Here is a 14,138-nt window from a genome sequence, read left to right on the forward strand (position 1 = left end):
CTGTCACTCCAGATGTCTAAGGCCCCCAACCTGCTGCTGTTTCATTCATAAAAGCTTAAGTCAATGGAAGTAAATGGGCACCACTCCAGCAATGGCTTCAGAGTTGCACTGCTGCACCAGGAGAGATGGGGTGAAGAGGGCCGCCAGATCCCGTAGCTACATGCTCAGCAAACACTGGTTGTGAGGGCTGTCCCCTACCTTTTCTGGCTTAGTGTCCCAGCACTCCATCATAAGTGTCTGCATCCGGTATAGCTGCACCTCTTCCGGTTGCCCGAGGACAGGACGGATCCCTTTGGACAGTTTCTTTGCAATCTGGAGCTGATGCTGTCCCAACACAGGCCGCTGACCAGACAGCAGCTCATACAGCACCATCCCATATGAGAACATGTCGACCTAGGGCCAGCGCCAGAGAGAAAACAGCAAACTTCCCTTCGTGGGCGCAACGGAGAGCGAGGAAAGCTGCAGCATGACAGCCAGTGCTGCATGTCAGCGTCGCAGTTAGCAGGGAATTGAGCACGCACCAAGCCAGTCCCCATGGCCCCATCACCCAGGGGCTGTCCCCGCCAAAACACCACAGTTACCTTTTCATCGTAGACTATGCGGGGCCTGATCTCGGGGGCTTGGTAACCCGGCGTGCCTTCCACACCGAGCGCTCCTTCGTGGAATGACTGTCGCGAGATCCCATAGTCGGACAGCTTGATGTTGACGTGCTCTTTAACGTCCAGGGACCACACCAAAATGTTGTCTGACTTCAGGTCACAGAAGATGATGTTCTTCTTGTGCAGGTAGGCAAGGCCCGTTACGATCTGGTATGCTATTTTGTGCGTCARCATGTGCCCCAGCGGCACAAAAGATGACCCTGCCACAAAGGAACAGCCTGTCTGCAGTTCTTCTAACAACTGCTTTCCCCCCCACCTTCAAACTCCAAAGTGATATCTAGCAACCTTTTAAAGCACCACTCACTGCTGCAATTTGTAATGACATTGTTCATGCTACTGTACACACACCTGACAGTTCCATTAGACTCCTAGACCCTCGGGTGAAAATTACTGTTCAGCTCAAAGCTGACACAAAGCAAAGGTGCCAAGATGGTCAGATGGCGTCACTCTGTCTCAGAATTAGTGTCACTCATTTGACAGTGACAGAAATACAGCTATCTATGAGAGCACTTAGAACTTCTGACACCCATCTGTAGGGGGGCTGAACACAGAAGTACATATACAGCATTAAAGTGAGATGCAGTTCTTATYAGTTGGCAGAGAAATTGAAAACCCAGGTTTCCAAAGCAGCTTTGAAAAGCCTGAGCATCAATTTTGACTAGGTTCCCAAAGGCACAGCTTAAGAGCAATTCCATCCCTCTCACTTCCCCTAGTCTGGAAAAAAAATCCCCTCCAGTAAATCAAACTGTAGTTTCAGTGTTGCTGACCATTTGTCACTGCTGTAATTCAGGGAGTGAGTTATCCCAGGGGCAGACTTTTACCTTTGGAGTTTTCAGACAGGACAGTGGTGAGGCTGCCCAGAGGGGCCAGCTCCAGGGCGAAGCACAGCGGATGGATACTGATCCCAATGAGGGAGACGATGCAGGGGTGCTGCAGCGAGTGGAGCATGCTGGCCTCCTGGCGAAACTCAGAGAAGTTCTTCATGGCGTCCATGGCTCTCAGGTGTTTCAGCATGGTATCTGATAAGACACACAAGCCCTTGGCTGAGAAGCCAAGTTARAAACTCTTTGGACAAGGGCAATTACCAAGCAAATGCTGCAGGAGGAACGCAGTATCTGGGGTTATGCCGACAGCAGGGCTGTGAATTGCATTCTCATGCTGGTGCAGAAGCCTCTGGTGCTGGATTTTGGAAACCTCACGCTGTGTTTTTTGAAGCAGGGACTCTCTGGGTGTGGATGCTACATTGAAGACCCCTCAGTGAAAGGAGTCTTCCCTCCCTTTCCCAGCTGCTTTGCCAGCATAGAAACCATTCACAGAACTTGTCCCTCTGCCACCAGCCGCCGAAGGCTGCTCCATCAGCACTGGTCTTCCTAAGAGGTATCTGTCACTGTGACAGSAGCTGGCCTCTTCCACAGCACAAGGGTTACTGCACCTTTCCCTTTTACTAACAAAAATGAGGTAACCAAGGCACTTTCCCTGTTCCTTCTGGCCATAGACTGACCTTGCRCTTGACACCAGACACATGCAGCATGCGTGCCCATCCCTGCCTGGAGGAGCTGCAAGATGAGGAGGTCTTCCCATTCGCTTTGTGTAGGTGACAGCACAGACAGAGTAAATGCTTTCTTCAAAGGCAGAGACCCACAAGTCCTTAGTGCAAACCCATGCAAACCCATGCTTCTCATTGCCAACTAGTTTGGGAACTGGAGGCAAAAGCTTGCCTTCCACCCTAGCTGAGGGCTCTGCCTTGGCACCCTTCAAGTCCACCCATTGACCTGCAGGAGAGAAGCTTCCTGCACTGCCAGTGACCATCATTACAAGTGCTTTCGTGAAGGACTCTTAAGATTCATCCTTTTCCTCCATGAACCCATGCCAATTTTGCTATATATTTCAAAGCCATATTTAAACAGATGTTGCCAGCACTTTGGAGAGCGAAGGCTCTTGGGTCCTAGCTTGTGAGCGCGGGCTGTGGAGCCAATGCCCAGACAAGGATTCTGTGTACTCTACCTGCTGCCGAAGTAGGAGAACCCTTGCATTTTTTAATCTGAAATCTCTTCACGGCCACTGGTTTTCCTTGGTATCGTGCCCGATATATAACGGTTCCACTTCCACCCTGGCCAAGAACGTTGTTTTCATTTTCGCTGTATTCCAGTTTGCTATTTTCCAGGAATAGTCTGCCAAAAAGAGATTGAGGCTTTTAATTAAAAGAAAAGTTTTAAAAGCACTGTAAATTTATGTATTTAATGTGATTTCCACTTTCACAGATCCCTAACAGGTTCCTGTGTTTTCCGCTGAGAGGACAGGATTATTACCTTGGTCGTCTCAAGGTACTCCAGTTCATGCTATATAATAGATTTCTTGCAGAAAAAGCAACTTGGGCAAATAAGCCAAAAAAGGCTTCTTATCGAAGCAGTTTATCCTGCAAGAATCAAGTATGATCTGGAAAGCGCATAAGCTCCCTTTCCAAGCAGATGACACAGGTACACAGATTTATTACATTTATCTATATTAACTGCTTTCTGCTTCCTCAACCTCCTGTCCTTCTCTCCTCTTCTGAGGCAGGACAGGATGTTTATGAACAGCCCCCTGCTCTGAAACCTGATTATTCAAATCAATTTACTGTTCCCAGGCTGCAGTTCATCATTTCCCCACTCTTTCTCAGACTACTTTTACAGCCGTTCATACTTCAAGTATCTCATTCGCCTTGCACCAGTTAAATAAATCTCTAGGAGATAACACTCCGAGGAGGGCTGGCATGATGGGCCGCGGGGGCGTTTGCCCAAACCACTCTGAAAACGGAAGGGCGGCTGTTAGCGCTCTGCTTGGGCAGCCACATCAAATGCGCGAGCAGTGCAGAAAGCCCCCACGCAGCCTGCAGGACACAGTTCGGTCTAGAGGTCTCGCAGCTCTACACCAGCCCAAAGGCATTCGAGACTGTGTGAACTGGAAGGAATGTGGATCTGTTGTCCCACTGGTGCGAGGAAGCCTCTCACTAACGCACCAAGCAATAGAGGGTACATGAGGGAATTCCTCTGGCAAATGCAGTTAAGCTGCTTAAAGATTTGGCAGCGCTGCTGCAGGGAGAGAAGAACTGCCACACTGTTCAAGACGACCACTACCACTGTGTACGTGACAGCCTCAATCCTAACAGGCACTTTGCAGCAGCAGCTACAATAAATGCACTGACTTAAAAGCTTTCCAAAATTAAAGGTGATTTCAGTGCCCATCCAGTTGTGACACAACAGCAAACTGTTTTGCTGGTGTCATATTAGAATATCCTATCTGGTGCATAACAGGGATCCCAGAAAGACTCCATCTACAGAAAACTCTGGCCAGACTATGTTATACTGGGCAATACAGGACAACGATGGCTTTGAAAAGTGACTTTCACATTGCACCGTATCTCAAAGTCATCACAAAGTGATGTCTTGGATCAGCACACAGCAACTGCTGAAGCAAGTGAAGAGTGTGGCTTGGGATGGATTGTCTGAGCCAGGATCAAGAGTGGATGAGTTTGTTCCTCTAGTAGAAACGACTTAGAAGAAAACCAAATGAATTACCTACACACTGAAATTCAAGCAAAGGCTGCCAAATAACATTACCTGGCTGGAAAATCTGTCATGAAAAGCTCTGGAACCAGCTCTTGGAGAGAAACAGGGACGTCCGGGTGGTTCGGACACGTGATGCAGTCCAGCTCTATGGCAGTGAGGACGCAGTCCTCCATGTTGAAGTACTGCACGTCCTCTGCCTTCTCGCCGCACTCGTTCTGCTCCAGCCTGGAAGCAGCGCAGATGTGGCAGGGCACATACTGCTCCATCAGCAGTGTGCCATCGCTCTCAGTGGCTGTGAGGGCTTAAAACCAAACAAGCAAACAGAAAACATAGTGCACACAACTGCTAGGGCATTCAAATTTCTACAGACACTGCCTGGATCCACTACTTGAAAACAGCCAGAGGCATGAGCACGGCAGTTTATTCTAGTGTGCTGACTGGAATAATTAAAAAGCTGTTTGCAAATGATATGCAGATAGCAGGGACAAAACTGAAGACACAGTGCTGTTGATGTGACTTAACAGCCGTGCTGCTTTGTCCACAGGCTTGCAAAGAAAATGCACTCAGGACCTGTAGAAATTTGAGGTACAGAAATAAAGAAGGGGAGAGAAACTTCTACTAGCCAGATGGCTTTCTGTGAACCATGGACAGAGAAACTTGYGTATGCCAAACGGCATGACTGTGCAGCAGAGGAAGGGCAGCTGTGAGGCTGGCCCCAAGCCCCAGACCCAGCTGCAAGCTGCCAGGTGGCTTTGGGTGCAACAGCACCGAAGTTAGGTACAGGCTGCTCCGGGCTCCCTTATGAGTAATGTCATCAGCCTCTCCAGCAGAAACTCAGATCCTACCGAGAGCAAACCTTTGGGAGATTCCCACCTCCCCCACCAACCTCAGGGGGATTCTGCAGCAACAGGCTCCATTAAATGCCTGCAATTAGGTGAGGTGAATCCATGCCCGAGCCTTTGAAGTCTTGACTGTTCTCAAGCCTCAGCAATTAATATTATCATTATTTTAATCCAAAAGCAAATAAATTTTGTTTTGTCTTTGAAAAGTGCACCAAATGATTATGTGAGAATACACCTCCCTGTCTCCTCAAGAGAACCTCTAGACAAGAGATTTTGGTATTGTTTCCTAGACCCATTTGGGATGACAARGAATACTTCAGATTTTGTTTTGTTTTTTTTAGAAAAAAAGTGTGTTTGGGGTTGCAAACAGCCCACTGGGTAACAGCAGGATCTCTGCTGATCATAGCATAAACAACTGCTGGAGTCAAGGAAGTTACCTTGGCACGGAGTCCTTGGTATCGTATTCACTCATGCCTCTCACATACCAATTTTATAAATTACAGGGTGTTAGAAATGGTAATTTATGGGTAAAATGCTGATGCTCTCTGGTGCCAAAATAAGTTTTGCCAGTAAGAGACAGTGTCAAGTAGTTTGGGCCAAATCCTGCCCTACGAGCACTGGAAGAGTCTGCCTTGGATTTCTATAGAAGCAGGTCCTGTTTGCACTGTAATATCTCACCCGTGTTTGCTGTGATTGAAAGACTGAAAGACACAATGTCTAGACCAAGGTGTGTTGGCAAAGAATCCTGATCTGTCTGCAGGTTATCAGTTTTTCTCAAACTTTATTGGCTTGAGACTGTAAGAGCCTGAGGGGTCTTCGTTTAACACACAATATTGTGCACCCGGAGAGCCCTGTTAAAGGACCTTCTGTTAAAAAGACACAGTAGAGCACAGAAAATCACAACAGTCCTCTTACCAGGAAACCACTGGTCTATCAAAGAGTTGACATGATCTGTGATGAATGCCATGGCTGAAAAATCTCTCACTTCTGACTGGCAAATGATTTTAATTCCACCACTTTTTTTCTTTTTCCAGTTCACATCGGAAGACTCCACACTGTGAAAGGAAGTCACAAGAAAGCCAAATGAAGCTTGTGTGAAGTATCCAGGTCAGCAGTTAACTTGAGTTACAAAATACCATGCAGCTTATAAGTAATCAAAACTAAAAGCAACCTAGCTTTGAAGGTGATTTTCAATTCAGTCTATTCTGCAAATCACTTCCTTATTCAGAAATGCTGGTTGCTCACAATGGGTTAACAGCACATAAGATAAAAGCAACAGAAAATGCYGGCCTCAAGGAAATGGATGGAGAGTGTTTTGCCAGAAATATCCTATCTAGAGTGATGGGAAAGTGAAGAGTTTTATTAGTCAGTAACAAAATTCCAGTGGCCTCATAATAATTAAAAAGAACTGTTCGGAATTTTGTGCAATTCCCGCAATAAAATATGCTTTTGTAAAAAAAAAAATAAAAATAAAAGTAAATAATAATAATAATAGTATGATTCCCCAAAGCCTGGTGCACGAGGAAATAAAGTACAACCGCAGGCAAGCTCCAGAATTCAGGGTTCAGACATAGGTCGAAGTCTCTACTCGCCACAAACTGCCTGAATGAACTCAGGAGAGCTGCTATGTCTTGCCACTCTCCAACTACATAACATCACTAGTGGTTCCTCCTTATCTTGCCAGGGACTGGAAGAGTAAATATATCCACAGATACTGTAGAGACTAAGGTCTTTTAAGTGGCCAGCTACTTTCTGCATTTGTGAAGGAACACGGACAGCAGATTTTCCCCAGGCGTGTAGTCAGCAGTCCACCACCTTGGGCAGCTGCAGCCTTAGTCCATATCTCTATCACACAAAGTTGAGTGGCACAAAAAACATCTCCACGGATCTGGATTGATGCCATGTAGTGGTGAGTTTTAACTGTTTGGTGGAAAACACAATGACCTAAGGACCTGCTTGCATATGAAAATGCACCATTTTACCCTGGTAAAGAGTTCTGCTCTGAGTAGCACTTTCTTTTTTTCGAATCTCTTTAAATTTGTGACTGCAATAACACATACAGTTGATAAACTCAGAACTGTTAAATAATCCCTTATTCATAGTCATTGTCCCRAGTTGTCACCAGAAGAGCTATTTCTATTAGAAGAGCCTCCTCTTCTATTGATGGTTGAGCATACAGCATGAGTCAGGCCCATTCATCTCCATTTGGATTGCTTCATACACTGTATTAGTCCCCTGTTAACGCATGCTGCATACGAGCACAAATTACCTAAGATAGCCTCCATCAAAGGTAACGAACAGACCTTCCTGCCAGTAAACAGTGTGAGTCCTTTTGACTCGGAACGTGCTGCAGCGGTTTCTCTGGGTGCCTGTGAAGCTGTAGATGGTCACCTTTTTGTTTCGCGTCTTGGTATTCTTCTTGTTTTCAAAAAGCTGAAATAAACAGAAAAGCACGATAATCATTAAATTACAGAAGTTTCTCATAAGGACATTATTTTAATTGAAAATAATTTCAATTAAAGCCTTTTTCTGGCTTTCATAGATAGTATCACAGCTTTTCCACCAAAATGACCAGCACTCATAAAAGATTTTTGTGATGGCATGAAAATACATACAGTAACAGTTCTTTGTGCAACAGTTCTTTCCATTCAACTCAAAAAAGAACAACTCCATGGCAGTGAGCAGGCTCATTTCTGTAATCCTAGTGATATTTGTTATATTAATTTTTAATTTGCAAAATTCCTATACACTTAAAGAAGAGTTAAATCCTTCAGTGACTGATTAGTCTATGTTCAACACAGAGAGCTAACTTTTCCACCTGTTTCAGTAGGAGGAAGATGGCTTTTCTCCAAGTCATTTCAAACCAGCACTTAGAGCAGAATGCATTTTTGTTTTTAAACCAAAGACATAATCTGCAGAATTCCACTGTAATCATTGCTTATTTGTCTGCAGAGTTGGTCTGATGCCTGCAGTCCTTTCCATTTATTTCAGTGAGTGCTGGATGAGGTTCCTAGCAAAGGTGCTCTAGGGCTACATAATGCCCATGARGACCTAAGCAAGAGACTGCCAAGACAGCCCTTTAACACAGGTAAAAACAAGTATCATGTTTTCAACGTTCTGTACATCAATGACAGAGTACAGTTTGAATGGATGGCTGTTAAGGAAATACCACAGCAGAACCAGAAACATTTTGCAGATATTTATCATGATTTCCAGCAGGGCTATGTTTTCAGATACAAACTGATGCAAAAAACTGTCCATAGCAACAACAAAATCCACTTCGCTTTCACAGCTTGGAAATACTATTTTAATGATATGCATATCATTTGCACTAATAGGGTGCCTGCTTGCACTCGTTATCCCATTAAAGCAACAATCTTGTAATTTTCTTCTAATTTAAACCCACATAGATCCAGATAGTGGCCCTTGGCCCAGGGGAACATTATCATGGATAAGAGCTGCAGGCAGAGCTCCAATTACAAATAATTGGAAGATGCTGGATGTGCCGAGACGTTCTACGGAACTGCGTTATAACGAGGCTACAGAGAATGCAGGCTTTCTTCTCCAGTGTCAATTTATCTTTCTAAACGACACTTACTGTGAAAACAAAATCAGATTTCAATTGTGGAGACTCATCTCTCCCTGTTTACAGAAGTAATGCTACTGAAGTCTGTGACTGAAGCCAGCTGGACGTGAAGAGACACCCATTTACACTTTTAGCAAACAGTAACTTTAGCTGTCTTCACTGGCTTGCAGAGAGATGCAGTAGCATACCTGGAGGTCCATCTCTGCCAGGCTAATTAACATTCGTGCTATGAATCTCTGCCAAAAGCCAACTGGGACGAAACTCATCTTGAAGACCCTTTGGACTGTGTTTGTGGTCTGGTGGCAGAACCCGTGGATGTCTAATGCTGGCTTAGTAGGCAGCAGATGAGGGAGGAGGTAGCTGAAACAAATCAAATTCAACAGTACAAATTTTAGCTACAGATTGTAACAGCAAGTACCTTGATACCATCTAATAAGGTGATTCAGTCTCCAAAGAGATTTTTAACGGCACARCCTACTGCACGTGTAAAACCTTTTAGACTAAGGGCACTGAAGCAATACACAGAGAAGTTCATTTACACTATGGAAGCAGGCAGAGGCAAAACAGGCATTAAATAATACATCTACGACTACTGGACTGGGCTAAAATTGATGTAATGGGCAGCATATTTGTTTAATCACCCATTAAATGCTTTAACATACAGGCGTCGTTAGAACAGCTGTGATGTTAGGATCATTCAGACTTGTATCTGTACAGACAGTGCTCTGCCTATAAGTGGAGAATTACAGCTGTGCTCATAAGTGCAACAGAAGATAAATGCAAAAACCACATACAGCAGCTTAGTTCTATTAAGCCCGGAAGACGGGGAGAGGACGTGTCGTGGGAGGAAGGAACAAGAAAGCTATAGGCCGTTAGGACTGCACCATTCTGGCCCTCATCCCAGCCCCGGTGTGAACAAGAGCCTCTTATGGGTCAATGCAACAGCATTCCCTGCTGTATCCCACTGCAGCTGAAGGATTCCCAGCCACATCCTTCACAATCCCCTCAGGCAAGAGCTTGCTTTGCCAGACTGAGATCTCACTTGTCTTGGAGGACTCTCCTGCTGCAATCTGGTATTCAATCCAGCAGTGGATCTTTGCCCAAGTGTGGAAGGAGACTCAGTGCTATTTGAGTCTGACTGATCAGAAGCAACAGAGTGATGCTGGTGTAGAGGACCATAGTTTCCAAATCATTATCAGAACTCTCAGTAAACCCTGAATATTCATTTGTCCTGATCCTTAGCATTTGGGAAGCTAAAACTTGCTGAAAGACTAGACCTGTTTCGAAAACTATGTGCTTATGGGTTTCAGCACCTGCCAATACATCCCAAAACAGGGGTATTCTTCCATACCAAATGCAATCCAAGATGCTTATATGATAGAAAGTCAATCCAAATGGTATTTGGTTGTAAGTAGAAATGCTGCTGCTTTATCAGTGTAGAGCCTGAGAAAATTTGCCAGCATCTCGGCCTCATCTTTGACAGGCATAATGACAGCAACGAGGCACACGGCCAAAGAACGTGACCAAAATAACAGTGAAGTGATAACAGTGGCAGGAACTAGATGCCCAACTAGAACTAATGCTGGGTCCAAATCCAATGCGTTAAGCCTTGTATCACATTCTCTCTCCAGCAGCTGCAGTACTCTGTAAAACCTGAAAAATTAGCTCAGAAAAAACAGCCGTCACTAGACAACAGCTCTCTCCATATGTCACAGTCCATAAAGTCKGATGACATTTTACATGATCAAATTATTCATTCCATAAAACATCTCTGGAATGTAAAACTGAAAAATTTCTCTTCCCTTACAAATTAAAATAAGAATGATCATTTCTACCCTATTTTGACACATAGGACAAAGCTGAATTACATGTACCATAGGCAGAAACGCAGAGCACATCAAGCTACAAGTACCTGCCCCATAAAAGCAGTGAATGCATCATGTTATTGCCAATAAATTTTCCTTAGCACATCTAAAAAGGGTCTGGGAACATAGGAAGTAAGAAGGCCAGTGAGGCCTTCTGGACCATAAGCATATAATGGTTTACAATACAGATGGAGATTCAGTGCTCTTGAACAACAGCCAATGCAAATTTTGAAAATACGGGAAACATGCCCCCATCCACCCTTGCAGGGCAGAAACTGGCAGCTGCTTTCTCTACTGATTGCACAGAAACCCTATCTGGCAATCTAGATAATAATTGCAGAAGCACAATAACAAACAACTGCTCTGTGTCTGGCTCGTACGTTAAATTAATCCAACCTGCTAGAGCTACAATCCGTCAGTAGGAAGAATATTCTGTTAATGTGGCTTGGATGGCTCTAAAAAAGATTGGGCAGGGCATGAAAAAAAACATTTCCTTGTTCCTGAGGCACTGACAATGTAATTGCCTTGAAGAAAAATGGCAGATAGTGACAAGGAGTCCAAAAGGCATTCTGGCCGAAGCAGAAACATTGCTGCTTTATCTGTGTTAAGCCTGAGAAAATTTGTTGGCATCCGGGACTGGATAAGTGACAGGCATAATGACAGCACGGAGAATGCTGCACTTGTGCTGGCATTCAGGGTTCCCAAGAGGCTCCGAGCAATGCAGCCGTGTCCTGGAAGGGCAAGGAAGCGAAATGCAAATGCTACATCAAAAGCGCACTACAACTATGGTTTCACCGTCAACCCAACCACAGGCAGTCGCCAAGCAGATGGAAAGAGAAAAATAGCAGGGAACTCTGCCCAGAGGAAAAGCGAATGGGGTCTGGGGGAGGAGAATTCCCTAGACAATTTCTGGGAAAACTATCGATCAATACCTTTGGGAGAGGCTTACAAGTAAGAAAATCACATTGCTACTTAAGCTACACTTCCCTGGTCTCACTAGAAGTAAAATACTACTGCTTTCAGGGCTGACATAATTATTGATTATGCACAGTTTTCTGCCATACTCCAAAGCAGAGATCTTTTATTGGAAGCAGATGACTCCAGCCCATCTATGTTTCAAGCCCAGCAGCCGCACGGCTCACATCCTCTCCCAGCTGCAGCTGTACCGGCAGAGCAATTACAGCTTCCACCTGCTCATCACCACATCCCCGCCGGTGTCACTGCCCCTCCACACTGGCTGCCAAGCCAGTCACCCCAGCGGCTTTTACACTCCCAGCCAAAACGCACTGGGAGGGCTCCTTTAGAAAGTTTTCAAACTATCCCAGCTCATCTGGACCACAGGATGCTCACGTCAGCCTTTCTACGCCAAAGGAACTGCAGTCCAAACGGATGAGCATATTCTGTTACACTATTTAACACACAAAGATTTTCTCATAACAAGACCCTTGTTAAGACAGCTGCTTCCAGTGACAAAACTTGTTAACAACCATTGATTAAATGGCTGTTTTTCTCCAGTCTGGATAAACCATCTCTAATTGTCAGCCTACCTGTTATTAGCTACTGGTAGTGCAATCTCAAATTTGGCCAAGAACTGGAAATACTGCTCTTCAGTTTGTTCAGTGAAGCCTGTGCCAACCAGCAGCATCCTGAGATCCTCTGCTCTGATGACACCATTCTTTGCCACTGACTTGGAGCTCTTGATGTTGAAAATCCTCTGAAGACACTCGGAGAGCCAGACTGGGTCAAGGAAGTAGAGGTTTCTCAGGCCATGGCTTGTGTCTGGGAAGTGCAGCAGTGTACCCGTTTCTATGAGAAAATTAATTGCTGCAAAAAGTAAGAATAGATAAAAAGAATGATAGATCAGCAATGGTCCGGAATTAGGAAACCACAGTGCGACTGCAAAAAGTTAGAAGGCAATCTTGACAGCTTTGTCTAGACCAGGTATAGCCAGGATGTAGTCAAGCCAAGGAAATAACATTTAACTGAGGTGTGCTACTATCTGGCTATCTGTTTTTAAAACCCACAGCCCTAAGCACATCTCACCACCTTCCTGTCCTTATTTCTGACCCCATGGCACCTCCTCTTGGCCCTCTCCTCCAGCCACCCTTTGGCAAAGGCCTTTCCTTGGCTCCTGCAGAACAAGGCCTCTGTACTGGCCTCTATAAAAATTTTCCCAATTGGTTGCACATATTAATTTCCAAGAAATTACTGGTCTGCTCTGACCTACCAGTTTGCAAGTCTTCATAGTCTTTGATATCATTGCCTGGGGTTTGCTCAATCATCARCTCTATTTGTTTGTCCGTTAAATACTGCACATCATCATTCTGACTTCTCCTATGCTGCTCTGCAAGGACAGCTTCTTGAAGACTAAGGTAACTTCTGGGTATCTGCAAGCCACATCAGAGAAACAATAGGATCAGTTTCAAACAGCAATCACTCTGCTGGTGACTACATAGCAAAGGCATCTCCCTCTCTACAGGCACCCTGCAGTGTTGACTTTTTCCAAAGCTACATAGCCATTTTATAGACTTTACACACCTCCAGTGGTAGCAGCAGTAACTCCCAAAGTTTACTTCCCAATCCAAAACCAAGCCAAAAACATCCCCCGCCTTTGGTAAGGATCACCACTAGGAAGCACAGTCCTCACCAGTCTCCCTGCAAGTTTCTGCGAGCAAATTGAGCTGCCAACATCCTTCATGTTGCACGTGACGTGAAAAATCAGCTGGCGGAGCCCATCGAGGCCTTCCAGAGTCTTACACGAGAGCTCACTGCAAAACACAAGCAAGGGTGGGGGTTATCAAACCTTATCAGCACACACTGGCATCCTTTCCAGGCTTTTTCTTATCAGTGATTTTAAATTTCCTGTGCCAGATGAATGGGAGGAAAGCTCTCACTAAGCATTTTTAGCTTGGGAGAAAGAAACAGAGAAGCCTAGAGAAGATATACTGGCCAAACTCTTCTCTGCCTGCTTGCACTTCGCTGTGCACCGTGGGGACCTTTGGGGCTTCCCTAGCAGAGGGACCAAAGCTGTCAGCCTGTGTCCTTTCCTCGCTGTGCACAGGCACCACYCTGGAAGGGGCTGCAGGAAGGAAGAGGATGCTATGCTCCAGCCCTTGCCGGAGGCAAGTCCCGTTCTCCCAGCCTCAGATCAAAGAGACGTGATGATGACTAACAGACACCTTTTCCCATCCTCGCTCTGGCCCTCGCTCAGCTGGATCCTGTGATGTGGGAATTGATGTTTGGATCCTAAAAGTTAGCCTTCATCATCTCTAACAGCTAAAAACCCACTCTCTGCAACTCCTACTATTTCTCGCCTTTTTGTTGGCTGCATAAGAACAGTCCTCTTCTGCTTTCCCCAACAAAGGGTCTTTCTCACCAATTCCACCCATGTTCCTGTGATGGAGGGAGAACCACGTTTTAAAGAAATAGCCTTTATGTTAAAGCTCAGCCCCAGTGATGGAGGGAAGTGTGCACTTGCTCACTGGGATGCCTGGCTGCTCAGAAGAGCCCCATCCTGATGCACAAAGGGAGTGAAGGGGATGGTTTGCAGTGAAGAATGGGAAGGAAGAGGCAGGAAACTAGGCACAATGGAGATGTGGAAAGGGGAAATGTGAAGGACATGAGGCAGCGTGAAAGAA

General features: G+C 45.3%; 1 protein-coding gene across 2 annotated transcripts in view; it reads right to left on the reverse strand.

Moving 5' to 3' along the window:
• LRRK1 (leucine rich repeat kinase 1) overlaps positions 1–14,138 on the reverse strand; it is a 79,859-nt gene that overhangs the window by 13,477 nt on the left and 52,244 nt on the right. The window contains exons 18-28 of one of the 2 annotated variants that reach the window (XM_085308594.1): positions 13,148–13,268; positions 12,728–12,887; positions 12,048–12,324; positions 8,824–8,995; positions 7,319–7,482; positions 5,965–6,104; positions 4,259–4,508; positions 2,664–2,830; positions 1,481–1,678; positions 582–859; positions 199–393 (exon numbers count right to left, since the gene is read on the reverse strand). In XM_085308594.1, the coding sequence (XP_085164720.1) occupies positions 199–393; positions 582–859; positions 1,481–1,678; positions 2,664–2,830; positions 4,259–4,508; positions 5,965–6,104; positions 7,319–7,482; positions 8,824–8,995; positions 12,048–12,324; positions 12,728–12,887; positions 13,148–13,268 (2,122 nt within the window). Of the gene's footprint in view, positions 1–198; positions 394–581; positions 860–1,480; positions 1,703–2,663; positions 2,831–4,258; positions 4,509–5,964; positions 6,105–7,318; positions 7,483–8,823; positions 8,996–12,047; positions 12,325–12,727; positions 12,888–13,147; positions 13,269–14,138 lie in introns of both variants that reach the window. The other variant, XM_085308593.1, reaches the window with a different exon arrangement.

The sequence above is a fragment of the Rhea americana genome, unplaced genomic scaffold (assembly GCF_003343005.1).
Source record: "Rhea americana isolate MKP2758 unplaced genomic scaffold, rheAme1 scaffold_28, whole genome shotgun sequence".
Taxonomy (NCBI): Eukaryota; Metazoa; Chordata; class Aves; order Rheiformes; family Rheidae; genus Rhea; species Rhea americana.